The 26287-nt window shown below is 57.6% G+C and overlaps 4 protein-coding genes across 8 annotated transcripts; 3 read left to right on the top strand and 1 right to left on the bottom strand.

Annotated features, from left to right (window-relative positions):
• Positions 1–1031: 1031 nt before the first annotated feature.
• ANKLE1 (ankyrin repeat and LEM domain containing 1) lies at positions 1032–4725 on the top strand (the record flags this gene model as incomplete). The annotated part of the gene is made up of 10 exons (XM_079918923.1): positions 1032–1093; positions 1171–1323; positions 1768–1873; positions 1987–2131; positions 2381–3118; positions 3250–3427; positions 3715–3874; positions 3983–4112; positions 4377–4505; positions 4709–4725. 10 exons carry the CDS (start codon positions 1032–1034, stop codon positions 4723–4725), a joined length of 1818 nt encoding a protein of 605 aa, XP_079775049.1.
• Positions 4726–6020: 1295 nt separating this feature from the next.
• On the bottom strand, positions 6021–13957 carry ABHD8 (abhydrolase domain containing 8). The gene is made up of 5 exons (XM_079917479.1): positions 13609–13957; positions 11655–12402; positions 9703–9873; positions 9352–9568; positions 6021–7868 (listed from the first exon to the last, which is right to left on the bottom strand). Exons 2-5 carry the CDS (start codon positions 12392–12394, stop codon positions 7698–7700), a joined length of 1299 nt encoding a protein of 432 aa, XP_079773605.1. The 5' UTR covers positions 12395–12402; positions 13609–13957; the 3' UTR covers positions 6021–7697.
• A 1539-nt stretch (positions 13958–15496) lies between these two features.
• MRPL34 (mitochondrial ribosomal protein L34) lies at positions 15497–16862 on the top strand. Its single transcript, XM_079917867.1, has 2 exons — positions 15497–15719; positions 15930–16862. The coding sequence occupies exons 1-2, from the start codon at positions 15646–15648 to the stop codon at positions 16141–16143; spliced, it is 288 nt and encodes a 95-aa protein (XP_079773993.1). The 5' UTR covers positions 15497–15645; the 3' UTR covers positions 16144–16862.
• A 406-nt stretch (positions 16863–17268) lies between these two features.
• DDA1 (DET1 and DDB1 associated 1) lies at positions 17269–26270 on the top strand. Of its 5 annotated transcripts, none has more exons than XR_013827707.1 (6): positions 17269–17877; positions 22446–22522; positions 22748–22799; positions 23671–23732; positions 24657–24826; positions 25382–26270. XR_013827707.1 is itself a non-coding variant. In XM_079917794.1 (5 exons), the coding sequence occupies exons 1-5, from the start codon at positions 17682–17684 to the stop codon at positions 24765–24767; spliced, it is 498 nt and encodes a 165-aa protein (XP_079773920.1). In that variant the 5' UTR covers positions 17272–17681; the 3' UTR covers positions 24768–25347. The 5 variants fall into 5 exon arrangements, 2 of the variants coding, with proteins under 2 accessions (XP_079773920.1, XP_079773921.1); XR_013827708.1 differs by having other exon boundaries at positions 25338–25404; XR_013827709.1 differs by having other exon boundaries at positions 25309–25385.
• The last annotated feature ends 17 nt before the right edge of the window (positions 26271–26287 follow it).

The raw sequence follows: 26287 nt of genomic DNA on the forward strand, positions 1-26287 counted from the left end.
GTTGGTGTTCAGTGTGCCCTGCTTTCCTCCCAACCCGTGGAAAGGGGTGAGATGGCTGTGACTGCTCCCCAAATCCCAACCCAGGTGAAGTGAGGGCTCTCCCAGCACCCCTTACGACTGGCCTTGCCTAGGTCATGTAACCTTGCATTGGGCCAGTCATGGGCCAGAGCTGTGGTACACTCTGATTGGCCAGGACTCCATCAAGCTTCTCTGGGAAGGAAGCTTTATAGCTCCATCAGGTAATAGTGTGGGTGCTCCCCAGAGGAAGGGAGACAGATAGAACAGGTGCATCACTCAACTATCTTACTGGATGATGAGCAATTGTGGGGGAAAAAAAGCTTACCAGCTAGGTTTTCTCAGTTCCTTATCAAACAAAAATAGCTTTATCGAGAAACAGCTTTTCCTTCCCATGAGGATTTATTAGGCACCCGTGTGCCAGGCCCCTCGTTCAACTTCACACCAGCCTGGAAAGGATTATTCTCCCATTTTGCATGTGGGGAAACTAGAGCCCTAAGAGGCCCAGGGCTCCAAAGTAATGGACTCCCGACTCCGCAGAACTGAAAATGGGCAACACAGAGCCACTGCAGGAGGGAGATATTAATTGAAGCCTAACATACTATCAGGGCTGCGTGCGCTAATGGAGGCCGCCTCAGCAGATGGTTCTGTAAGACCTAATGCCTTGGCACCATCGGGTCCCGGGAGCGTAGCTCCACCCACTCCAGCAGGCTGTTAGTGTTTACGCGGTTCTGAGAGATAACGGCACACACGACGACCTCCACCCTACCGGGACCTTATCGGCTGCCCCTAGCCCTGACTGGGCACTACTTGGTGTCGCAGGCTCGGGCCAGCATTAGAGCTCCTGAACCTAGATGTGGACGACAATGCGTCGCGGGTCAGCCTGGCTGGGGACCCTGCGCTGCGCCGAGGGGCGGGGACCCTGGCCGAGGGGCGGAGCGGCGCGTGCGCACAAGGGCGCCGCGGGAAGTTGGAAATCGGCAGGTCGGGCAGCTGGTCTGGGGGACCGCCGGGGCATGGGCTCGGCGACAGTCCTGGCGCGGCGGCTGCAGGCGGCGCTGCGGAAGGAGGAGTTGCGGTGAGGGTAGGGCACGGGGTGGGTGGGCCAGGGGTAGGGGGCGAGTGTCGCGGTCCACTCTGACCCTCTGTCCTTAGGGCAGTGGAGGAGCTGCTGCGCCGTGGTGCTGACCCCAACCTGGTGCTTGAGGATGGCGCGGCGGCCATGCACCTGGCGGCCAGAGCCCAGCGCCCGCGAAGTCTGTGTTGCCTCGAGGCCCTGCTGCGCCGAGGCGGGGACCCCAACACTCGGTGAGGCAGGGTCTGGGCTCCGGGCAGCTTTTCCGCGGAGAGGGGTCTCCCGAGTCCGAGGGAAAGACCTGGGAGTCCTGGAGAGGGCGTCCCACGGTTCAAGGATGCGGACTCAATGCCCGGGGGCGGAGCTTGGGGAATCTGGGGAAGGATCTTGAGGGTCCAAGGGCAGAGGCAGGGTACCAGACCGAGGGTGGGGTATGAGGTTGCGCTGAGGCCAAATGGGGATCAAAGGTTCGGATCTGGTGGTAGGCGCTCTAGAGTCAGAGAGCAGAGGTTTGGGTCCTGGCCCGAGGGCGCAGGATCTAGGTTCCAAGTGTGGTGTCTCAGGCTGAAGGGCAGAAATGGGGGTGCTGAGAGCCAAGGCCTCGTGCGGGGGGTGGGAGGATGGGGGCGGAGATCGAGTTCCCTCCTCCACTGACCCCTCCTCCTCTCCTGCCCCAGATCGGCCGAGGCGCTGACGCCGCTGCACGTGGCCGCTGCCTGGGGCTGTCGCCGCGGCCTGGAGCTGCTGCTGAGCCAGGGAGCGGACCCCGCGCTGCGCGACCAGGTGGGGGTCCCAGCGCTGTTTGTAGCAGGGCAAACCCGGAGGGAGGGAAAGAGGAAGGAAGGGAGGAAGAGAGGGAGGGAAGAGGGCGCCCCCTGCTGACCGTGCCCATGTAGGACGGACTCCGGCCTGTGGACCTGGCCGAGCAGCAGGGGCACCAGAACTGTGTGCGTGTCCTTCGGGAGCTGGAGGCTCGGACCAGGACCCCAACACGGACCCGGGCAGACCCCCAGGAGCCAGAGCCCGAGCCCAAGCCTGGCAGTGAGTGGTGCCTGTGCGGCTGGGGGTGCTTAGCCTCTGATCTAGCTTTGCGGGTCTCTGTGTGTGACATCCACGCTCTCCCACTGTTTCTGTTTCACGACTAAGGTCTCTGGTCCGTCTCTCTGCCTCCGACTCTGTCCTTCCTCTTTGCGATTGCAGCCGCCTCTTTCTGTCTGATCTGACTTCCATCTTTGTCTCTCACTTCCTCCTCCCCTCCTCTCTGACTCCCACTCTTATCCCCTGCTCCAGGCCCAGGCCCTTGGGGAAAGGGGCTGAATATCAGCCCCTCTGGACCTCCCAGTGTGACACTGGACTCCACAACACTGGGCAGAGGTGATGACAAGGACATGAGCCTGGAGGCTGGCCCTGGACCCCCCAGCCTCCTTGCCCACCCTGAGATTGCTGGCACAGATGGCAGCTTGGAGTCCCCCCTAGGATGCTGGGACTGCAGCTCAGTTGCCTCCTTTGTCACCGCAGTTGAGGCCTCTGGAGCTGAGGACCCAACTGCCCACATGTCCCCCTGGGCTGGTGTCCGACCGTCCCAGAGGGTGCCAAGATCTTCGGGTACCCCACAGCAGGAACATCGAGCCCTCGTGGAGGACAGGGAGGCAGAACTAAATGCCCGTCTGCAGGCCCTGACTCTGACCTTGCCAGATGCCTCCCCCTCCCCCAAGTTCTTCCCAGAGAGGAGCCCAGCCCATAGTGCCCCTTGGGAACCACTGCCTGGACCCTCTGACTTCCACATCCCAAAAGATGACCAGTTGTCCCTCGACAGTGATGTGGCTGCCCTCTGGCTGACAGAGGATGAGGCGAGCGCCACAGGTGGCAGGGACCCCATCACCTCTTGCCAGTGCCCACCGGACCCCACCACGTCTGACCTGGAGCTGCTGCAAGGGCTCCGGGCACTTGGCAAGAGCCGCGGTCCCATCACGTCCTTCACCCGGCCATACTACCTCCAACCACTAGAAGAAGCCCAGGCTGCTCGTGGTTAGTATCCAGAGTCCAAGGAGCCTCCAGGAGTCCTCGGAGACCCGTGGCTCTCAGTGCAACCTACTTCTCCCTTCATCTCTGGGAACCATCCTTTCCTTTGTCTCTCTTGACTCAGTTTCCCCTCCCAGGCCTAGAATTCTCAGGGCACAGCCCAGAGCTGGCCAAAGCCCTGCGGACCGGCCGTATCCCAGATGCCCAGGCAGATGAGGATGCACTTGCCAAGCAGTTTGAGCGGCCAGAACCCACCAGACGGTGGCGGGAGGGGGTCATGAAGTCCAGCTTCACATATCTGCTGCTGGACCCCAGGTACCTGGAACAGGAATGACCCAGAAGTGGGAACTGGAAAATTCTGAGATTGGTTCTTATCTGCTGTGTGTCCTTAGGAAGGAAACTGGCCCTCTCTGGTCATCAGCTTCTTTATCTATAAAAGGCAGTTGGATCCAATTCAAGCTGCTGAGTGTCCTTGGCGAACAGCCACCCACCCTGCCTTTTATAAAATAGGGGTCACTGGGCGTGGGTTGCTCTGTCTTTAAAGACTGCCTCTGGGGCGACTCTCGTCACTTTTCCTTCTCTGAGCCACCTACTTCATCTAGGAAGACTCAGAACCTTCCAGCCCGAGCCTTCTCACTGACCCTGGCTGAATGCCTTCGGATTTTTGTCCATGCCATCTTCTACGTGGGCAAGGGAACACGGACCCGGCCGAATGTCCACCTCTGGAAGGCCCTTAGCCACCGAGGGTGGCCAGGAAAACAGGTGTGAGGATAAGGACCAGGTTCATGGCAGGGGTGGCACAGTTGCGGGCAGGTAGAGGAAGGAGGGAGTTGGGGGGCAGACCTCTGACCCTGCCCTGGCTCCCCCCAGGCCTGCCCCAAGGTGCGCCAGATCTTAGACATCTGGGCCAGTGGTCGCGGTGTTGTCTCCCTGCATTGCTTCCAGCATGTGGTTGCTGTGGAGGCTTACACTCGAGAAGCATGTCTTGTGGATGCTCTAGGTAGGTGCCTGGCTTGTGGGGTCGGGGGGGGGGTGGTCACATGAAGGGCACTTGATCTACCGATTCCCTCACCCCTTGCCCCTCAGGGCTGTTCATTCATTCAATGAGCAATTATTGAGCACCAATGATGTACCTGCACATGCACAGATTTTGCTCCATTGGTTTATCCCTGCTCGAGGGCAATACCCAGTGGGTTTACTGGCACGTACTTCTGCCTGGGGTTCCTGGAGGCTGCTTTTGTGACCTTACTCCTAATCTCCCCAGGGATCCAGACGCTGACCAACCAGAAGCAAGGACACTGCTATGGAGTGGTGGCCAGCTGGCCACCCACCCGGCGCCGCCGCTTGGGGGTGCATCTGCTGCACCGTGCCCTCCTTGTCTTCCTGGCTGAGGGTGAGCGAGAGCTATGGCCCCAGGACATCCAGGCCCGTGGCTGAGCACTGGGGAATTGGCCATCCAGCCTAGGTCGAGATCAGGGTGTTTGAATGTTCCAGCTGCCCCGCGCTGAGAGCAGCCCCCCATCTCCAGCTCCAGAAGGCTGGTGGGGGAGCAGCAGGACAATCTCTCCCTCGGGCTGAGGGAGGATTTTATTACAGATGGAACTGCTGGATAGGTAGTGAGCTCCCTGTCATGGGTGGAGAATAAGGGGATGTGGGAGGAGAACAAGTAGACCAGAAGGTTCTTTGGAACACTCTGGTGCTTTGAAATATGCCAGTGCTTTGGCAGTTTGGTCCTGTTTGGGCAAACAGAGTCCATTTTTATCTCCCTGACACAGGGGACCCACAATGTAGGCTGGGCTGGGGGCTTCCTCAGCCACATGAAGGGAATCTGCCCAGCTCAAGAGTTAGGTTTCGCTGCTTCCCAGCTGTGGGACCTTGGACCAGCAAGTTCTCTGTCTGAGCCTCACTGTCCTCAGTTGTACACAATGGGGAAAGTGCGAGGTTCTACCTCAGGGGGTCACTGAGGAAATCAGATTAAACCGTCATGGGGTAAAGTGTTCGGCTCAGAGCCCTACTGAGCCAGAGGCAGCCCTGCAGGCGGAAATTCTCTGGGGGAAGGCGGCGGGTGTCGGGATGTTCTCGAGGTACCGGGGATGTTCTCGAGGTACCGACTTGTGTATTGAGGGGTGGGCAGAGCTGGGGAGGTCATCGCGGTGTGGGTGTGAGACACCAGCTCTCCTTGGCATCACTGTGTGACTGGAGCCTCCTGGTGTTGCTTCTCTGAACCTGTTTCTTCCACTATAAAATGGGATCACTAACCCCATCACTAACCTCTTTGCTCTTTGTGCAAAAAGCTTCAGTAAGTGCCAAGCCACTATCCTGGTGAGGTGGTGGCAGGATCACTTAAATTTTCCAGAACTTGCTTCTTCAAAGCAGTCCAGTGGGTTTAGGGACTTGGTGAGATCCGCTGCCTCATTGGGTTCGTCACCTGCCTGTCATCGTGGCTCAGAGAACCAGGTCCTGCAGGGGGCGGGCTAAGGTTCCACCTGCCTCCTGGCCTCCACTACTGAGCCCCTGGCTACTCTGGCTGCTATGGTAATTAGGGTTCCTGCCTCTGGAGTGGGCCTGGGCTCTACCATTTTAACTGAGCTGAAGAAACCTCACTCCGAGCTTCCCTTTCCTCATGTGTAAGACAAGTAATTCTCCCAGACACCAAACAGGTGCTTGATAAAGTGGTAGCAATTAAAACAGCATGCTGGGACTTCCCTGGTGGCGCGGTGGTTAAGAATCCGCCTGCCAATGCAGGGGCCACGGGATCAAGCCCTGGCCCGGGATGGGAAGATCCCACACGCCGCAGAGCAACTAAGCCCGTTCGCCACAGTTACTGAGCCTGCGCTCTAGAGCCCGCGAGCCACAACTACTGAGCCTGCGCTCTAGAGTCCGTGAGCCACAACTACTGAAGCCCGCATGCCTAAGAGCCCGTGCTCCACAACAAAAGAAGCCACCGCAATGAGGAACCTTCACACCGCAACGAAGAGCAGCCCCCGCTTGCCGCAACTAGATAAAGCTCGTGTGCAGCAACGAAGACCCAATGCAGCCAAAAATAAATAAATAAATTTATTTAAAAAAAAAAACCAAACAGCATGCCATCTCCCAAGAATACACAAACAGAAAGAATCCAGAGACATCCTCCCCCCACCAAAAAAAGAGGCCCAGAAGAGGTGGGATTTGTCTAAAACACAGGGTATCCCAACCTTAGCCCTACTGACTTTTGAGACCAAGTTACTCCTTGCAGTGGGGGCCGGGGGCCGTCCTGTGTACTGTAGGGTGTCGGGCAGCATTCCTGTACTCCACCCACAAGATTCCAGGTGCACCTCCCCCTCCAGTTGTGACAATCAAACGTATCTCCAGAATTTGTCAACCAACAGCAGTGCCCCTGTAAGAACCCCTTTAAATTAAAGGTGGGTTCACAAACCAGTGGGGAAAGGACCAAAGGTGCAGCAACTGAGGGGACAAATCTCCCACTGGACACACAAACCATGGGTAAACCTAGATATACATACATTAGAATAAAATATAGAGGACCAAGAGCACAGCCATGGAGCAGGGAAATCCAGAGAAATCTGGATTCAAAAAAAAAAGATTCGAAATAAAAATCATCATGACAAAAGCCACTCAAAACCAAGTTATAAGATAAAATGGGACAGTAAGAGGTACTAACTTGCTGTGTGGTGTGGAGTGAAGGGGATTCAATGAACCTATGGGTGCAGGCACTCGGCACAGGGCTTTGCATACAGCTGACACAATTATGGCTACTGGAATCAGATGCAACCGTCCTCGGATCCTCACCTCAACTTCAGCATCGACCTCAGTTGGTTCTCCTTCTCCCCTCCAGGGACGGGCAGCTCACCCCCTATCCGCCTTCTGCTCCGGAAAGACTGCCCAAGTAGCCCCTGCATTTTGAGGAGGGAGGGGAACTCGGGAAACAAGCCTGAACGGCCGACATCCTCAAGTCTCTGTGGGCCAGCCCTGAAGGGGAGGCACTCGACTCAGTTCAGTCTGCACTTGGGGAAACTGAGGCTCAGGGCGGCCCCGCGCTTCGGTCACCCAACACAGGCCTGGAGGCTCAGATTGTCACTTTTTATTGAGTTACAAGTTGAGATGTGCGGGTTCGGTGGTGCCAGCCCCTCCCAAACCCTCCCTCCTTGGGCCACAATAGCTCCCAGCGCCGAGGAATGGGGGGTGGTAAGGGGTCTCGGGCATTGGGGCGGGGTCTCGAAGGTCCCTGCGGGGCTCGTGGGTCCCAGGATCAAGCACGGCGAACACGGAAGACAGAGAGCGGGGTGGTGGCCTGCCTCGGCCCTGGCGTTTTGGGGTAGGGGGCTTCTGTACAAGGTCATCCTCCACGGGTTGGCCCCGAAAACCGATGGGTCCCGCAGGACTAGCAGAGAGCGGTGTGTCCACCTGGCTCCCACGAACGCCACGTCCTGCCCAGCCGGCCTGGGGGGCGTCTCTCTGACCTGACCCCGCCCACTGGAGCGAACGGCCCGCCCAGGTGGTCCTCGCGGGCGGCAGACCCAACTCCGGCTCCGGGCCCCTCCTCAGGCTCCTCGGCTCACTAAGCGCTACCCTGCCAGCTCAGCGGCTACTTCTTTTCCTCTGGGGGCGTGGGCAGGGGCTCGGGCAGGGCCTTGGGCGAGGGCTCGGGCTCCCAGAGCAGGAATTCGTGGAGCAGCGTGTTGACCGTTTCCGGACACTCCAGCATCACCATGTGGCTGCCTTCATCGATGAGCTTCAGGAAGGCCAGGAGCAGGATCTGTGGAGGACGCGGGCTCAGGGCAGGCAGAGACAGGCCGACGGAGCTCGGGGCCAGGCTGCCCTGGGACTCCCCCCGCCCCCCCCCATCTATGCATGGCCTCCAGCATCAGGAAGTCCTTCTTGCAATCTACCCTATATTCCTCCACTTCCACCCAAGGGGGATCTGGAAGATGGCCTGTCACCCTGCTGGAGCCCAACTGGATATTCATTCATTCGCCGTTTATTAAGTGCCTACAATATGTCCAGAGCAGGATTTCTCAACCCGGGCACTAATGCCATTTGGGGTGGGATCATTCTCTGGGATGGGGACTGTTCCGTGCACTGTAGGATGTCGAGCAGCATCCCTGGCTTCGATCCACTAGATGCCAGTGATAGCATCCCACTCCCCCGCCACAGTGTGACAATTTAAAATCTCTCCAGGGACTTCCCTGGTGACGCAGTGGTTAAGAATCTGCGTGCCAATGCAGGGGATACAGGCTCGAGCCCTGATCCGGGAAGATCCCACATGCCGTAGAGCAACTAAGCCAGTGCGCCCCAACTACTGAGCCTGTGCTCTAGAGCCCGCGAGCCGCAACTACTGAGCTTGCGGTGTAGAGCCCTGGAGCCACAACTACTGAAGCCCACCTGCCTAGAGCCTATGCTCCGCAACGAGAAGCCACCACGATGAGAAGCCTGCGCACTGCAACGAAGACCCAACGCAGCCAAAAATAAAAAATATAAATAAATAAAAAAAAAAAATCTCTCCAGACGTTGCCAAATGTCTCTTGGGGGCAAAGTCACCTCGGTGAGAAATCACTGACAGATGGAGAGTCTCTCATGCTAAGGTAGGGTTTCTCAACCTCCACATGACAGACACTTGGCGCGGGATCATTTTCTGCGGTGGGGATGTCCTGCTCATTGTAGGTTACTGGGCAACATCCTTGGCCTCCACCCACCAGATGCCAGAGCACCTCCCTCCCCTACAGTTATGACAACCAGAAAAGTCTGCAGACATTTCCAAGTGTCCCCTGTGGGGCAGAATCATCCCTGGTTAAGAACCACTGGCCCAGAGCTATTCTTAGCCCTAAGGATCTCAAGACCCTTTCTGGGGAATCTGATCTAAAGATCCCCAGCTCACCCTTGAAGAATTATGTAGCCCATCACAAATCCCAACTGTGAAGAGTGCCTTTTTTTTTTTTTTTTTTTTTTTGCCATGCTGCCTGGCATGTGGGATCCTAGTTCGCTCACCATAGATCAAACCTGTGCCCCCTGCAGTGGAAGCATGGAGCCCTAACCACTGGACCGCCAGGGAAATCCCATGAAGACTGACTTTTAATGTGCGGTGGGGACAGCACATAAACCTACCACCTGTTCAAGGCAGCCCCCCTTTCTGGATTCCACCTTTGACTCTCCATCTAAGCTCTGACGTCCCTGGGGCTGGAGCACAAGGCAGAGTCCCCCTGGACTGTGCAAGGGGGATCTGAAGGGTGTGGTGGCCATACCTCAGCCATGCGCTGGTCTTCCTCCACCGGCACAAACTTGTCGTGCATGCCATGGACGAGCAGGACGGGCACCGTGAGCTCGGCATGGTAGACCTCATCGCCCTCGGGCCAGTACTGGCCACTCATCATGGCCCGAAGCACAAAGGAAGACACATTGAACGCATTGCCCTCCTTCAGCAGCTGCTTCTCTTTGGCCCCTTGGCGGGCGAAGCCAGCCCTGGGGGTGGGGAGGCACTGTTGGAGCCCTCATGACAGCTCAGCCACCAGGGGTGCCCCCATGCCAGCCCCAGCCATATAGCTTCCCCTCCCATCCACCCTGGGGAGATGCCAGGGCAGGGCCAGGTCACTCACTTGAGGAAGCTCCAAGCCAGACAGGGTGACAGGCAGTGCAGGACGCACGTGGGCATGTTGAAGATGGAGCAGAAGCTGGGCTCCAGTGCCGTAGGGCCCCCGCCGTTGATCATGATCATCTTGTGCACCAGATCTGGGTACTCATGAGCCAGGAACGTGCAGAAGGAGACACTGCCCCATGGATGGATGGTGGGGAGGGTTGAAGGGCAGTGGTCAGCAGGATACAAGCAGTGAAGGGGTTAATGCCCTCCCCTCACCCAGAGGCATATACTTGAAGGCCAAGATTCTTCCCCTGGGGTTCATGGGCACCAAATGGGGGTGAGGGATGGGTGGGGCATCTTGAATGCCCTGAAATTGAGAGACTGTGTGTGTGTGTGTGTGTGTGTGTGTGTGTGTGTGTTGAGGGTGGATTTTTTTTCTTTTGGAGAAAGGATCCAAATACACAACTTTTATCAGATCCTCAAAGTCATCATAACCCCCAAAGGAGTAAGAATTACTTATTGCCAAGTGTTAGGAAAGCTATTTGATTAAACCAACCCTTTGGCTTCTCAGAGAACGTCCCTGTTTCCAGCGTATCCCTTCCCTTTAAGGATCTTCTCTCATTGGCCCCTGGGTGTGACACATCTGCCTGCCTTATGCAAGGTGGAAGGGTGCAGGTACCTCTCCTCATTCCCCCTAAAGCAGAGTTTGTTTTGCAAACTATGGCCTGTGGGCTAGCTGCTTGTTTTTGTAAACTTAAGTTTACAATCTTGTAAACGTGTAAAATATTTTATAAATAAAGATTTATTAGCATAAAACCATGCCCATTTGTTTACAATTATGTCTGCTTTCTTTCTACAACAGTAGACATGTGAAGTTTCAACAGAGATCAACCATTATGGCCTGCAAACCTAAAATATTTACTATTTGGCTCTTTAAGAAAAAGTTTGCCAACCTTGCTGAAAAGAGGGACAAGATACAAGCAGGAGTCAGGTGGACTTGACTGTCCCAGTGACTCACTGTGTGCCCTTGGGCAAATTGCTTAACCTCTCTGGGCTACCATCTCCACATTTGTGACATAGTAACTGTGCGGACCTCACAGCATTGTTATGGTGTCACAGGAATTTCCACAGGTGGGTGCTCATTTAATTGGAGGAATCATTCAGCATAAGCATCCACTTTGAGGTATGTTTCCATATAAGCAAATAGGAGCTATGCTATTTCCCAGTCTGGCTTCCTTTCTTTTGGAAACTTATGTAACATTTCCTTTTCTTGTCTAGTTGCATGGGCTACAACTGCTAAAACAGTGGTTCTCAACCTGGCTGGCTGATCAGATCCTGCCTTTCCTCCTGGGTAAAGGATAGAATGGTACCACTTGGCAGTGATCGGGCACCCAGGCCCAGAGCCTTCCATGGCGTGGGCTCTCATCTAAACGCTAGGTGGTATTATCTGTCACCCCTTTAAGGAAGAATGAATTATAGCAACCTGTGCCCTTGTAAACAAAAATTATGGGATTCCAATTAGTCTTTCCTTGGAGCCCTTGGGGTCTCCAGAGCAACCAATTTTTGAACTTAGTTGAAGACAATGGTTCTCAGCTAGGGGTGATTCTGCCTACCAGAGGACCCTTGGTACTATCTGAAGGCATTTTTGATTGTCATGATCATCACTAGACCATTGTGCTAGTGGCATCTAATCGGCAGAGGTCAGGGACGCTGCTAAACATCCTACAGTGCACAAGAAAGCCCCTCACAGAAAAGAATTACCTGACCCAAAATGTCAATAGTTCAGGGATTGAGATACTGCTTTAAAAAATTGTGAAACAATAGCATTGGTGGCAGGAATCCCTGTTTTGTTGCAGATGTTAGCGGGATTTTTCAAGAAGGGAAATCTTTCAAGAAGTATTTTGTGAGTGGGAGTCCAGTTCCTGCCAGTATCCACCCTTCACCCTCATCCCCACCCCAGTGTTGGCTCACCCGTAAGAATGCCCAATGAGCACGTTTCGCTTCTTGGCATAGCGCTTGAAGATGGCACGCATGTCCTCTGCCAGTGCATAGAAGGTGTAGGCGGCGGCCACCTGGGGCGCTGAGCTGGCCCCGTGGCCGGCCAGGTCGGGCGCCACCACCTCGTAGCCCAGGCGCACAAAGAAGTCCAGCTGTTCCTTCCAGATGGCCAGGGAACCGCCGACACCGTGGATGAAAAAGAGCACCACATCGGCCTGGGCGCCCTTGCAGCTGGTGATGCGCTTCTCACAGTCAATGTGGATGGTCCGCTTGGGGCGTCGGGCTCGCCGCCGTCGTCCACCACTGCCACTCCCAGCACTGCCTGGGCCCGAGCGGGTATCGCTGCCCGCTGGGTCAGCCAGCTCTACCTCGAGGGCGGCTGGTGGCTCCCCAGAGCCGTTCTGCCCGTGCAGGAGGTCAGCTCGTGGTGCCCGGCCCAGGTTCTCCACCAGTAACCGCCCATTGCGGTACACGGTGATTCTGCGCTGGCAGTGGACCAAGCCAGATTGGTCCCCCTGGGCGGCGTCTGACAGTGGTGGAGGTGGGGTGGGGAGCGGAGCAGGTCCAGCATGCTTCACCCGCAGCACGCGGCCAGGCTTGACCTCCACAAAGGTGTAGCCATCACTGGACTCCACACTCTCCAGAGGCCCCACAGCATTGGGTGGCGCGCCCAGCAGGCAGCAAAAGATCCCATCGGTCACCCCGGTCAGCATGGTGTGTCCTGTGAGTGGGGTTGTGACAGCCAGGTCAGAGGCCATCTAAACAGGGAGCCTTCCACTCCCATAGCACCCACTCCCCACACCTGGGTCAGGTGAGTTGCACTGCGAGGCCCCATCTAGGCTCCAGTTTGGGGGTGGCCAGAACAAGCCACGCACTGAGATGTTTTGTCTGGTCAGTGCCTGTGTGGCGTTCGGCCACCCTTCTGGGCCAGCCTAGTCTATCCTAGAGAGAAGGTCGTGGCTGACACCAAGAGGCTTTCACTGGGGGTGGCTTCCCAGAGGAGGGAACGTTGTGGCAGATGTGGCCCATCCTTGAGGACCCTCCAGCTCAGGTTTATAGCAGTAATGCCTTCCTAAACCCACTCATTCATTCGTCCATTCATTCATGCACTGTTTCCTTAATTCACTTTCACTAAACCAGCATACCCTGAGGGCTCCAAAGGCATCTAAAAATGCGCAGATCCCAAAGAGCCCCCATCCCAGGCCTCTAAACCTGGCTTCTGAAAGGTGAGACCCTGGGAGAGGGGTTTCAGGACTGAGCTCCAGAAGCCCTTGCCCAACTCCCCAAGACCACGAGTGCAATGGGTCTGTTTCACAGACCTACAAGCTGAGGCTCAGACACTCTGGGAAGAAGATGCTCTGTCCCCACTGTTCAGTACCTTGGGTTCTGGGGAATCTGGCACACAGCCCCCAGTGGTGGAGATGAGGATGGAGAAGGTAAAGCCCTGGCTGGGGGCCTCCAGGCCTCCATCCCGCTCCATGAGGGCTCCACGGCCCTCACTCCGTGTCCATGGCAACTGCAGGCAGTTACATAACTCGAGGGGGATACCCGCGCAGCGCACCCCCATTGTTCAGGCCCTGGTGATGGGACCAACCCCTCCCCGTCCCCATCCTGGGCTCCGCGGGGATAATGAACGTCGAACACCCGTCCTGCAGTGGCCCGTACTTGCTGAGGAAGGGGAAGCAGGCCGCGCCCCCCACCTCCGGCGGGGTTCCAACCCGGGATTGCCAAAGGGGGCGCAGATGCGCCACGCCAGACGCCCTCCACAGAGCCAGGCCCCCGCCTCCTGGGTGCCTGTCAACCCTGCGGCGGGGGTCGAGGCCACTGGGGCTCCGCGGCTTCCTAAGGGCTTTGTGGACACCCCCCATCCAAAGTGAAAGACCCAGGGGCCTCAGTGTCCCCTTCCCACGGCCCGGTCCCTGCTCACCTCATCGAGGGCCCTGGGGCCCGGGGCAGGGCAAAGGGGTCCCGGGCGGAGAAGCCGGCGTCCGCCTGCGGGCGCCGTTTACATGGTGGCGCGGGGTCGGGCCGGGCGCGTTTACGCGGGCGGGCGCGGGCCCAGGGCGGTCAGTGCGGGGACATCCCGCTACCGCCTAGCGAGACGGCCCTTTAAGTGTCTCCCCCGGGGGGGGGGCGGGACCGTGCACCGACTGACTGGAGCCTTGGCCAATAGCAGCTGCATAATGACCTGGCCTAGTTAGACTGCCAATCAGAGGCGGCAACTCCGGGATGAGGGCGGGCTCTTGGGGCAACGACCCCGCCTCCCTCAAGGTTTACGGAGGTGGAGGGAGGGATTGGGCCTGGTTAACCGCCAAGAAGGGGTCGCATCCTGAGGTCTTCCGGGCCCCTCCTCGCCGCAAAGAGGATCTCCTCGGCTAGCCTCTGCCTCCGAACTGCCCTGTCCCCTCCAAACGGAGCCCCCATGCCCCTCTCTCTGTGCTGACCTTTCCGTTGTACAGTCTCCCAGATCTTTGCAATTTCAGGTGGGGAAACTGAGGCTCATAAATGGCACAAGGTCACAAGGCAAGCTGGGGGGCAGAGATGGGACTTGGAACCACGGCTGTGTGATTCCAAGTTCTGCAAATTGTTATTCGTTAAACCATTAAACAGATATCTTGGAGCTATCGGTAATTAAGGAATTGGAGTTTTACAAATAGGCCAATTTAACTGGTGACCCTGGTCCCAGCTGGAGCCAGAAAGCCCACAGTTCAAATCCAGCCTCTACCCTTTGCTGATATGTGACCTTGGGCAAGTCCTTTCCCTGAGACTCCATTTATTTCTCTATGGAATTAATTCCCTCATGAGTTTGCTCAGCAGGGAAAGTGCTCCATACATTATTGGCATTATTATTGTACTGCTGTAGTATTGTAGTGGTTTGCTAAATGATGGTGCAGGTAGGATGGGCTTCAGAGGACAAGGGGTTAATCATCCCTTCCCCACTCCTATCCCCTGGAATTTGCTGCCAGAGCTGGGTTAGGTCCAGCCACCCACTCTTGCCTACTCAGGTGCTCCTGGGAGACTACAGTTTATTAATGCAGAAAAAACTCCCCTCCCCCTCCCCAGGCTGGGAGATACTGGGGTGCCTGCAGGGACTCAGCTGCAAGCCTGGCCCTTGAGTGCGCCCTGGGCTTCAGGGAGAGTCTGGGGAGAGCTGTGTGGGGGCAGTGTTGGGCCAGAGGGAGGGATAGGATTGGGGGAAAGGAGAGTATCTGAGGAGGATTTTAAAAAGATGACTAGGGGAGCACCAGGCAGAGGAGGTTGTAGCTGAAATTTAGGGTGTGTGTGTATGGCGAGAGCGGGCTTCAAATGCCTGCCAGATATTTTCCCTGGGGCAATGGGGAGCCGTAGAGGGTGTGTAAGAAGGGAAAGGGCTCAGATATGAGTATTAGAAAAATAGGGCCTGAATGGGGGCACCGCCAAGGGTAAGCCTGCAACCGTTGAGTTCTGCAGATTGAGAAACTGAATGACCACCCCAAGGACATCCAGCCAACACCAACTCAGACTTCTGGGCTCCCCGCCAAGGGGCGGAGACTTGGCTGGGGCTAAGGGAAAGCTGCCAGCCGTGTGCCGTCTGCCTGGCTCCCAATGGGGGTGGGAAATTCAACCAGCCGTTTCCTGAGGCTGCCACCAGCTGCGCCACCGTCACTCCAGGGTACCCTCTGTAGAGCTACAGGAGAAGGAACTACAACTCCCAGCAGACCCAGGGACATAATGTCTTGTACGCACGCGCATGCGGAGGAGGCGCCGTTCGCCTGTCACCTGCTGGTCCACAAGAAGAACTACACTCTCCTGTGGGCCCTGACGCTCACGCCTAAGATGCGGTGCGCCTACGTAGAACTACAACTCCCGCGGCAATGAGGACTCCGCCTAGAAGAAACTACATTTCCCAGAAGTCCTCGTCCCGCAGCTACGGAACCTATGGGCTTTGAAATAGTTGCCACCGGACGGCGTGCCGGCGGCGGACATGGCTTTCTCGACCAGATCGGTGGGGCGCCTGTTGGGGCCAGTCAGTAGGTCAGCGGCGCTTTTGGGTGGCAGGTGAGTCCTCAGGGGGACCCCTTCCCAAATCTGGGAGTAAGGGTGGCGTCGGGGACTGGCCCCAGCTGTTTACCAACCACATGACCTTCCAATGCCTTGAGAACTCCTCGAGCGCCTTTATGCTGCCAGGCTCCCTCTGGCATTGATCGGGAAACCCAAGCTCGGAGAGGTCAGAAGTCACACAGCGCCCCCTCTAATCTTCCCCGGCAGGTGGCTCCAGCCCCGGGCATGGCTGGGGCTCCCCGACGCCTGGGGACTCCCCGCCGTGCAGCAGACCCGGGGCAAGGCGCGCGGGAACGAGTATCAGCCGAGCAACATCAAGCGCAAAAACAAGCATGGTTGGATCCGGCGCTTGAGCAAGCCAAGCGGCGTCCAGGTCATTCTTCGCCGCATGCACAAGGGTCGAAAATCATTGAGCCACTGAGCAGTGCGACGCTGCCCGCTGGAACCCGCCCCCCCCATTAAAGCATTTTTCCTCGCTGACGACTGGGACTCGGACGGACATGAATTCTCAGATTTCGGGGTTGGCCCAGGGGAAGAATTGTGGGATTGGACTGGAAGAGGGAGTGGGAAGTCAGACCTTGCCAAGTGCCTTTTTACGCTTTTGAATTAGGAAGAATTTCGAACATGTGCATCAGTCCACAGAATGGTACAGTGAACGCCCTTGTAACCCGGTACACAGCTCTACCCACAACCTATCCTGCCCTCTCCTGAGGTGCAAATCTCGGGCAGCAGGTTATTTCTTCTGTAAATATTTCAGAACTCACTTCTCTAAGATAATGGCCCTTTAATACGTATTCACAAAGCTTTTCAAAGCTAAAAAAAAAAGGCCAACAATTCCTTCATGTCATTAAAAATCTAATAAATGTTCAAATTTTCACTTGTCTTATAAAATGTCAATTCTCACAGTTCTAGGAAGGCTTGTGGAGAGGTGGGAGGGGTTTGAATCCTCCACCTGCCCCTTGGGGATGGGCTCTGTGACCTTGAGCAAGATCTTAGCCCTCTGAGGTTCATTTGGTTCCAATAAAATGGGACTTCCCTGGCAGTACAGTGGTTATGACTCCAGGTTTCCACTGCAGGGGGCGCGGGTTCCATCCCTGGTTGGGGAATTGGGATCCTGCATGCTGCGCGGCCAAAAAAATAAAGAGGATCCATCCTTAAAATGAGATGCTTATTTCTCCTCTGCTGTGATGTTGGTGTAATAATACTTAGTAGCTTCCACTTAGTAACTTATTGAGTACTTCCTTAATAAGTTCTTGTTCTCTCCAGGCTGTCAGGCTGGTGGTCGTGGTGGGGGGGCGGTGGCTTGATTCGTACCCAGGCAGTCTGGACACAGTGGAGTCAGGGCTGGGAGGATGATTGTGAGGACTGTGGAGCCCAGAGGAGGCACTGGACTTTGCCTTGGGAAGAACGCAGTCGAGGAAGGCTTCTTAGAGAAGGTGGCAGGGTCTGGGAGAGTCCAAAGGGAGGAGGGATTGGACGGGTCAGGATAAATGGTAGACGAAGGAGACCGGAGGGGCCCAGAATTTGGGACCGAGGAGGCGGGACTGGATCCTTGGGATACTGGGGAGCCAAGGGAAGTGTTTCAAAGATGCTGTCAGCTTAAAGATATCAAGCGGCTAGTGTGGGAGCAGTTTAGATATGCCGAAACCTAAGGTTGGGACCCCAGGGAGGAGGCTGGGAGTGTAACGGTGGGTCCCTATCCTTCCGGGGGCTGCTGTAAGAACCTCATGAACCACCATATGAAAAAGCGTAGCAAATGCTAGAGAGACCGGTGGGACCTCCGGGTGTTGCAGACTACAAATCCCAAGGGGCTTTGGGGGCGCGGCCTCCGCCCACTTCCGGATTTCGCTGCTCTTCGCTTGCAAGTCCCGGGCGGGGTTTTGCTCTCTCAACTGAACTTGACAACGAAGGGAGGCGGCGTGGCGACCAATGGCCGCGTGACTTTGCCGGATCTGGCCAATGGGAGTGCGCAAAGACCGCATAACTTGGAGGCAGGGCCAGAGGGCGGACCAACGACTGAAGGGCGGCCGCACCAGCAGTGTGGGCTGTGCCGTGGCTAGAAGTTACTGTGCGGCAGCTGCTAAGGAGGCGGCTGTGGTGGCGGTGGCGGCGGCTGAGGCGGTGGCTGAGGCGGCGACGGAGGAAACAGAAGATGGTGAGGGTGGCCGCCAGGGCCGTACTCCCCCTCCGCTCGACAAAATGGCGCCGCGGGCCCACCCACCTCCAGTAACCCCCGAGGCCCCTCACCGCCCTGGGGGGCCCGGCCCCGCCCCTCTCTCTGACCTGTCACCTTCGACCCCCCGGGACCCTGCTGTGAGCTTCTTGCTGACCCCGTCCTGGCTCCATCTCCGACCCCTGACCCTATCTAGGTTTCCAGGCCCTGACAACTCATTCATTTCCGGGTCGCGGTTCCCCCGGAAATCGCCTGGGGGGTGTGGGGATGGGGTCCCCCGAGACCCCCAAGTGAGGCCTCGTCCTCCGGGCGCCAGGCCTGGGCCTTTCCTGTTCGGGAAGGTTTGGGAGGCCGGCCTGAGCGTCGGGGCGGGGAGGGGGCTTGACATCGTGACATGCGGGGCTTTATCGCCAAAGGAAGTGCGACATCGCGAACTGCCTTGGTCCCCCAGAGCCCTGACCCCACCTCCAACATTCCGGTCCCGATCAGCTCTAAGAGGGAGCGACTGCATCTCTCCAGTTATCAGGCCCTATCCCTGTTAAATGAGGGTAGCAATAGTTCAGACTTCATAGGGTTGTGATAATTTGGGGAACTGACGTCTTAAAGGGCTTGGGACAGTGAACGCTCAACAGATGAGCTGGGTGACTCGGGGATGGTGACATTCCCTCCTAGCTGTCTCCTCATCTTGAAGTGGGGATAATGACAACTTTCTGGGAGGTTAAAGTCCCCCTTGGGCCGCTCACTCATCCTGGGATTTGGGTCTGGTGGTTCTTTGGGGTTTGGGCTCTCCACCTGTGAAGTGGGACACAGCCTCACAGTTGGGCTGAAGCCCCCTTCATTCTCTCCACTCTTTGGCATCCCCAGGGCTGACAGAGGTGATGGAAGCTTTTGTCAGGGCAAGTCAAACCCCATTGTTCCTGGACTCAGGGTCCCAGCCCACAAGCCATAGTCCTTGGGATGTGGTGGGGAATAGATAAAAGACTTCTTGTCAGGAAGGATATGGGAAAGTGGTAAGTGGGTTCCTAGCACGTGGGTCCCCAAGCCTGGGTGTTGTCCTTGACTCCTCACTGCGACCTCATTGCCCACTCCCAGTTCCTAAGAGGGTTCTGTTGGCTCTGCCTCCAAAACGAATTCTGAATCTGTCCACAGCTCCCCACTTGGTCCCGGCACTGCCACCTCCTGCCTGAACACCTGCTCCAGCCTCCTCCCTGGTCTTGCCTCCATCCTGCCCCACTGGCAGTCTGTAATTCACCCAGAACCAGAGGGAGCTTTTAAAGATGTCAATCAGATAATACCACTATCTAGCTTACAAAACAGTGGGGGGGCTTCCTGTTGTAACCCCAATGAAACCCACCTCCCCCCCTCAGCTTCCAAGGTCCCTGCCCAGCTCTGGGACCTCATCTCCACCCTCTTCACCCCTCCCCGCTGTGATCTCCAGCCACAGTGGCCTTGTTTTCACATCTTCACATTCAGTCCCTGCCACCCCAGGGTCTTTGCACCTGTTACTCCTGCCTGGATTGCTCTTCCTCCTGTGAATAACATCTGCTCAGAGGGTCCCTTCCTGATTGCAGGAGGCCCCCATGCCTCCTCTCTCTGCACACCATTTCTTTTCCTCATCTTGCTTTGGTTGGGTCACTGGCAGGCTGCCCACACAGGGACTGGCACACAGATATTCAGCGAGTGTTTGCTGAGGCAATGGACAGCTTCTGGGCCCAGCTGTAGCTAGGATTTGTCTGGCTGAGGTGAGGATTTCTCCCTGTGTCTGAGGCTTGGTTTTCCTGCTTAGCTGACAGGAAGTACTGGCCATGCCCTGTCTGCATTCATTTATTCAGCACACATGCATCGATACTAACAGCTGCCCTCAGGGGTGCTCTGGGCAAAGCTCTTTCCCTGTGTTGTCTTACTGAAACCCAGAATAACCCTGGGAGGGGTCCCTCTTGTAAACCACGCTCACAACTGGGGCGGCCAGACTGGTAGGTCACCTGCCCCAGGTCACACAGCCAGGGAGGGGCCCATCCAGGATCAGTGCAGGCCTGGGGCTTCGGAACCTCTCACCACTCTGCTGCCCGGCCCCATGTTAGCCCTGTCAGGGACCCAGGGTTGAGCCAGCCCTGCCCTGCCCTCTGCCTCAGGGAAGTGGCAGTCCAGTGAGGGAACTGGATGTGTAAACAGATGACCTCGTTGGGGTATGAGCGTGCCTCTGGCAGAGGATCCCTGGTAGAGGCTTCCGGGGTGTGGGGAGAGGGAAGGGGGAGGGGGCGTTTCGAGCTGACTGGAGAGTTTGGTGGGTGTTTCCCACGTGGAGAGCAGAGGGGCATTCCTGGAGGGTGGCACGGGCTGAGGAGGTGTGTGGCAGGAGGCTGGCGTGGGCCAAGCCGAGCCAGGGCTGCGGAGGGGTTTGAGTTGGGGCAGGGAGCCCTCCTCTCCTGTAGGTCTCAGGCCTGCATCACTGCATCTGGGCAGTCCTCCCCATCCCTCAGACCAGCCAGCCTTCCCTACCCCCTCCCCCTGCTCTCATGGGCCTCACATGGCACCTCGTGGTGCCCTGTCCTCATGGCCACTCTGCATTCACTGCATGGCTTTGATCCACACCCGTGTCCCCATGCACTGGCTGTTCCCTGGGGCCAGAAGTAGGTCTGCTGTGGCTCTCCGCAGTGCCCTGGGTCCTGAGAACACCTTGCCGGATGGATGAAGCTGGCCCCATAGTCTGGGGCTGAGCTGAGGCAGGGGTCCTGGGACAGGGGAGGCAGGTTTGAGGCACTCTGAGCTGGCTCTGGGGCCGTAGGTCACCCAGATGTGAGGGCCACCTCCTGGGTGGGAGCAGGAGGCCCGTCCACGTTCCAGCTCCCCTGGCTCACCCATCCCGCTAGGCTCTTGCTGGGGCCCAGCAGAGGAGGGGTTGGGCCCCACAGGGGAGAGGACGCCTGTTTCCGCCGGCACCAGAGGGTGATGGGGGATCCCCTGAACAGCAGCTTCCCCTAGAGCGCAGCGCCTGGGTCAGGCATGGCGATTGAGCACCCGAGGGAGGGTTCACGTAGCCTGTAGGCTCTGAGCCCTCGGCTCTCAGGCAGGAAGCAGAGGCACTGGCATCACAGAACAGGAGCTTGGCCTCTGAGGTTAGGCAAACCTGGGTTCAGTCAGCTTGTTTTCTCGTTGGGGCTGGGGGACCTCAGATGAGTGTTACATGACCTTTTTGCCTCAGTTTCCTCGTCTGTATGATGGGGTGACTCCAGCTTGGGAAACCCCTGGTCCTCCCCAGCTCTCCCTCTCCAGGCCTGACGACAGCGTTGCCCTCCTGCTCTGCTGGGAAGTCACTCCCTGCCCCAAGTTCTCAGCCTTCATCCCTCTTCGGGGTTCTTGTGCCTCAGTTTCCTGAGGCGGACACAGCTCCCCTTGGCCTTTATTCACCCCCATCTTGTGGCAGAGACCTGCCCTCCGCCCAGAGTCAGGGTCTTCCCCTTCCAGAGCTTTCTCCCTTCCTTGCCCAGTTGGTGCCAGAGCGTCAGAGAAAAAGAACTTTCCAAGAGTCAGAGCTGTGAATGAATCTGTCGCTGGCTCCCTGGCACCTTGCGGGCCTGAAACCTCTGGTGCCTGAACCCCTGCCCCAGGCACCGGGGGCAGGGAGGAGCCAGCCTGCTTCCTTTAGGCTTCTGGCCCTCCCCCCAGTGGGAGGCATTCTCCCCTTACAGGGCAGCCTTTGGATGTGGGGACCCCAGGAGCAGCCCTCGAGCCAGCCCTGGTCCACACAGTGTTTGCTGCAAAGCTCAGCCAGTTTTAAAAGGCTGGCACTGGAACTTCCCTGGCGGGCCAGTGGTTAAGACCCTGCACTTCCAATGCAGGGGACACGGGTTCGGTCCGTGGTTGGGGAACTAAGATCCTACATGCCACATGACGCAGCCAAAAACATAAAAGAAAAAAGCTGGCACTGACACTGAAACTTGGGTTTTTGAGTTTTCTCAGGATTCGGAAGCTCGGTTGACCCCAGGCTTCGGGTCCTGTGTCCCAGCAGCCCCTGTGTCCCAGCTGCCGTTTTCCCTTCACCCAGCCTCCTGCTCCCCCACCCCCATGTATTGTCTCATGGACCCTCAGAGTTTCTTAGGGTGGACAAGTCTCCATCCCAGGCTCTATCAAAGGCGCATAAATGGAGGTGAGACCACGAGTTCAGTATTCAGCTAGCACAGAGGACAGGTGTGCAGTTGGATGGGCCCGGCTCCGGCTCCCCACCCCGCTGCTTGCTCCTGACTTGATGCAAGTGTCCTGGCCTGTTTGAGCCTCAGTTTCCCCACTCCTTGGCCTGGTGACAGGTTTATTGTGAGGACCCTGTGGGAGATCATACCCTTACTCTGGGGTTGGTTACTTTGTTCTGGTCATAAGAGTGGACACATCAGGTGGCCAGCTCAAGGGTGAGTTCTAGAAAACTTGAATGACAGAACAGAAAGAAGGAAACCGGAAGTCACCCGGTAGGTAGCCCACCCGGTCACAGGTGCTCCGGGGGTGGCCCAGCCTGCTGCCTGATTTCTCACTTACCATCTTCCCTGTCTTCTAGGCAGATTTTTTGAAAGGACTGCCTGTCTACAACAAAAGCAATTTTAGTCGATTTCATGCCGACTCTGTGTGCAAAGCCTCGGTGAGTACGTGGGCCGTGAGCTGCCCTCGGGGAAAGGGCCGGGGGTGGTGTGCAGCCCCCAGGTCGGGGTCTTGCCAGAAAGAGGGGCCGAGCTTCAAACCCAGCCCCACTTGAAATCCTCACACGTCTTTTGATCTGCATTGGAGGGTGGGTGCTGAGTTGAGAGGTGAGGGGACCCCAGACCTGTCTACTCTCCTAACCCACGCCTTCCCAACCCTCCCACAGAACCGACGTCCCTCAGTCTACCTGCCCACTCGGGAGTACCCGTCCGAACAGAGTAAGTGGCCTTTGTTGTTCTGTCTCATCCCGGCTGCTGAGGGGAAGGGCCAGAGGGTAGTGCAGGAGGTGACCTGTGGGAAGCTGGGCAGCTCCCAGCCCTTGGGAGCAGCGGGAAGCCTGGCTTTCCCTGGGACCCTCCTGACGTCCACACCGGCATCCACGTCCAGCCCTGCAGGGTCCCAAGCTGGCCCTTGTCTGCTGCTCGCTGGCCCTCACCCCCACCCCTGCATCAAGTCAGGCCTCCCCTGCTGGCTCCCTGTCACAGGTCTCGAGACTCATACCATACGGTGGGGGACCCAGCCCAGGCTGGGGTGGGCAACTTGGGGAGGGGGCGGCTAGGCAAAGGGACCTGCAGGGAAAGGCCTGGAGCCTGCAGAGCAGGGGGATCTCAAGGTTATTTATTGTAGTCACGGTGTTTTCTTTCAACCGTGAAAAAATCCTGGACTCTGCTGGGTGCGTTCTGTGGTCACTGGGGCACAGCATGTGGATCTGTGCTCCTGGTCCGTCTGGGAAGACACCCACGTGACCTGGCATGCCGGGGCTCATTCCCCCGCCCGAGGGTGGAATCCGAGCTCAGCTTAGGACTCGGCCTCTCTCTGGGAAGCAGGGACCCTGTCAGGGCAGCCAGCTTGGGCTCATGGTAGTGGCCTGTGCTCAGGAGGGAGAATGCTTGGCTTCCTGAAATCTCCTCCAGGGTTGGGGGTGGTGACTTGAGTCACACAAAGGCCACCCAGGGCAGGGACAGCCCAGAGGCCAGGAAGGGGTAAGCACGTCCTGGGAGGGCAGTGCAGGCTGGGATGGGGGCTGGGCCGCCTGCAGCCGGCTCCCCACAGCTTCTTCCTGCAACTTTATCTGTCTTTCCTTCTCAGTTATTGTGACAGAAAAAACAAACATTCTTTTGCGCTACTTACATCAGCAATGGGACAAAAAGGTAAGGCACGTGGGCTCGGGGAAGGAACACAGTGCCCAGCAGGAGGCTCTGAGAAGCGGAAGGACACCGGTGGCTGGGAGACTGGGTGTTCGAGTGGGGCCTTGAGGGCTGAATAGGCGTTTGCTAGGTGATTCAGGAGAAGGAAGAATGCTCTAGAGGAATGGCTGTGCAGAGGCCACAGGGCTCTAGTGCTCAGGGACAGGCAGGTAAGCTGTACTGAAGCCCATCTCCCCACAGTTTGTGGGGAGCACGGCCCTGGTGGCAGATAGACTTCAGTGTTGTTACTTGGAGTCTTTGTTCAATGATGAAAAGTACACACGATTAAAAATCCAGGCCCTACTAGGATGCGTAGCTGCTGTGAAAAGTCGTCGACCCCGTCCTTCCCATAAGAGGCCACCTTTCTGACAGGATATTTTTTTTTTCTTTCTTGAAAATCTGCACGTGTAGTTTTGCCGTGTGGTCAGATTGGGCCAGGTTGGAGGGGGACCCCATGATGAAGTGACTGCTCAGAAAACCCCAGCTCCTGGCCACCCCCGCCCCACAAGCCTTGATTCCCACCAGTGAGGAAAGGAGGTTTTCCCAAATCAGCATGCTTTCCTCTCTGTGGCAATTTGGGGGCTTCCCCGGGTGGCTCACGAGTGCCCTTTGCCCTCCGGCAGGGTGGATGGCTTCTCTGAGTGTCTGAGAAATGCTGTGTGGGGGTCATTGAGAGTTGTGATGACTCCTTGAAGTGCTTGTCACAGGCTGGTGTCCCCAGGGGACCATGGCTTGGTGGGGCAGGTCCAGGGGGCAGAAGGGGCTAGCCACGGGCCCTAGGTCGACTGCCCGGCTCTGTGATGTGCTGGGGCCCCAGGGCCAGCCTCAGATTTCAGGAGCTCCCCCAGCATGAAGACTCACAGCCCCTCCGCTTCCCCTGCCCCCCAGAATGCCGCCAAGAAGAGAGACCAGGAGCAAGTGGACCTCGAGGGTGAGAGCTCGGCACCCCCCCGCAAGGTCGCACGGACCGACAGCCCGGACATGCACGAGGACACTTAAGACTCACACTCCCCCACAGGCGCCTCCTGTCTTGTCTGCTCCTCGCCCGCCCGCCTTGTGTAAGCGCCCTGCCCCCCAACCCCTCCGCCGGCCCACCCACGCCCCACCGTCCACACCACTTCCAACCTCATAGGAGCCGATGTATTTATTTTCCTTGAGTTTTTATTTATGCTGTAAAATGTACCAAGCGATGGTTAAAGGGGACGTCAGACCCAGTAGTGTGATGTTGGTAGATGCTTTTAAAAACAACAATTGTTACTCACCTCCCCCCCTCCAGTTCCCCCTCCTCTCGCCTCCCAGTTCTCCTCTGGAAAACTGGAGCGTGTCTGAGAGGGTCTAGAGCCAGGCCCCTGCTGCAGCCGGCCGGCAGGGGTGGGGGCCCTTCTCCCGGCTCCCACCGGCTGGTTCGGGCCTTAAAGACTTGCCTTGTCTCGAGTTCCACCGGGACCTATTCTGTGCCCAGACCTTGCTCTGAGCATGCGTAAGGGGGAGAAGTCAGCCCTTCCGGATCTTTCTCTTAAGTCATTTTATCATGGACTAGTGCGTGCTCCATGTCCACCCCAATAAAAGGATCTTTCCTACCCGACCTCGCGTCTTTGCTCGGCGTGCCTCAGCCCCAGAGGATGGAGCCACTGAGAGTCGTCCCATCATCACCAAGAGGAGCCGGAAGGGGCCCCCAGACGCTGGGGCCCCAGGACCAGCTGGATTCTCTCGTGGGCCTGCTGCGGCCATCTCGATCAGAGCCAAGACCTGCCCGGACCCGCCCCTCTACCCCAGCCGTCAAGGTGTCCTCGAGGACTGGGACACCCCAGAGAGACGGTCCGTGCTGCCAAGGATGGAGCTGTGGTGGGCCCCACGCCCATGACACTGGCGAGCAGGGCGGCACGCCCACCAGCCTCTGTGGAGACAGCCCAGGTGGCCCGGCCTCACGCCCTCAGAGAGGAGGCACGTGGAGCGCCGCGGGACGCCCAGCCCCAGTGCCCTCAGTCGGCAGGTTCCACGGCTACTCCCGGGAGCCAGCTGGACTGGGCTTGGGGCTGAGCCCGGGGACGTAGGGGGGCATTTGGGCTCCAGGCAGAAGGTTTGAGTTCCTGACCACTGGGCACAGGGCCAGGGGAATGCCGCTGCTTCCCCCGCCAGCCCTGAGTGGGAGCCAGAGTGCTGGAGCTGATGGCTGGGGTGTTGGGGGCGGTGAAGGGTTGGGCTGCGGCGTGCGTGAGGGACATGGGCTGCGGGGGGCACCTGCCCCAGGTTGTCACCGTGGAGGGCCCAGCCTGAGGCAGACTGCTCCGGCCTGAGCTGCCCCGTGTCTGCTGGGTGGAAGGCTCCTGGATTAGCTGCCCAGCTGTGGGGCCCAGCTCTGGGCGCATGTGCAGCGGTGTTCAGTTCCTGTGGTCATAAGGCAGGTGCTTAGGAAATGCAAGCTTGACTGTGGTCGTGCTGGGGAGGGCTAAATCCCTGGGGGTTCTCAGACCAGCTTGGAATCCCCAGTCCCAGGGGTTGGCCTGACCCTGGGCAGG

The sequence above is a fragment of the Stenella coeruleoalba genome, assembly GCF_951394435.1.
Source record: "Stenella coeruleoalba genome assembly, chromosome: 3".
Classification (NCBI taxonomy): domain Eukaryota; kingdom Metazoa; phylum Chordata; class Mammalia; order Artiodactyla; family Delphinidae; genus Stenella; species Stenella coeruleoalba.

Excerpts from the sequence above, each read along its gene's own strand:
- ABHD8 (XM_079917479.1), bottom strand. The coding sequence starts at position 12,394 with ATGCTGACCGGGGTGACCGATGGGATCTTTTGCTGCCTGCTGGGCGCG. Across the intron at positions 9,569-9,702 it reads CTGGCTTGGAGCTTCCTCAA|GGCTGGCTTCGCCCGCCAAG; the intron begins GTGAGTGACCTG and ends CCCCACCCCCAG. Across the intron at positions 7,869-9,351 it reads AAGACCAGCGCATGGCTGAG|ATCCTGCTCCTGGCCTTCCT; the intron begins GTATGGCCACCA and ends CGTCCTCCACAG.
- MRPL34 (XM_079917867.1), top strand. The coding sequence starts at position 15,646 with ATGGCTTTCTCGACCAGATCGGTGGGGCGCCTGTTGGGGCCAGTCAGT. Across the intron at positions 15,720-15,929 it reads GCGGCGCTTTTGGGTGGCAG|GTGGCTCCAGCCCCGGGCAT; the intron begins GTGAGTCCTCAG and ends CTTCCCCGGCAG.
- DDA1 (XM_079917794.1), top strand. The coding sequence starts at position 17,682 with ATGGGAGTGCGCAAAGACCGCATAACTTGGAGGCAGGGCCAGAGGGCG. Across the intron at positions 17,878-22,445 it reads GACGGAGGAAACAGAAGATG|ATTTTTTGAAAGGACTGCCT; the intron begins GTGAGGGTGGCC and ends TCTTCTAGGCAG. Across the intron at positions 22,800-23,670 it reads GGAGTACCCGTCCGAACAGA|TTATTGTGACAGAAAAAACA; the intron begins GTAAGTGGCCTT and ends TTTCCTTCTCAG.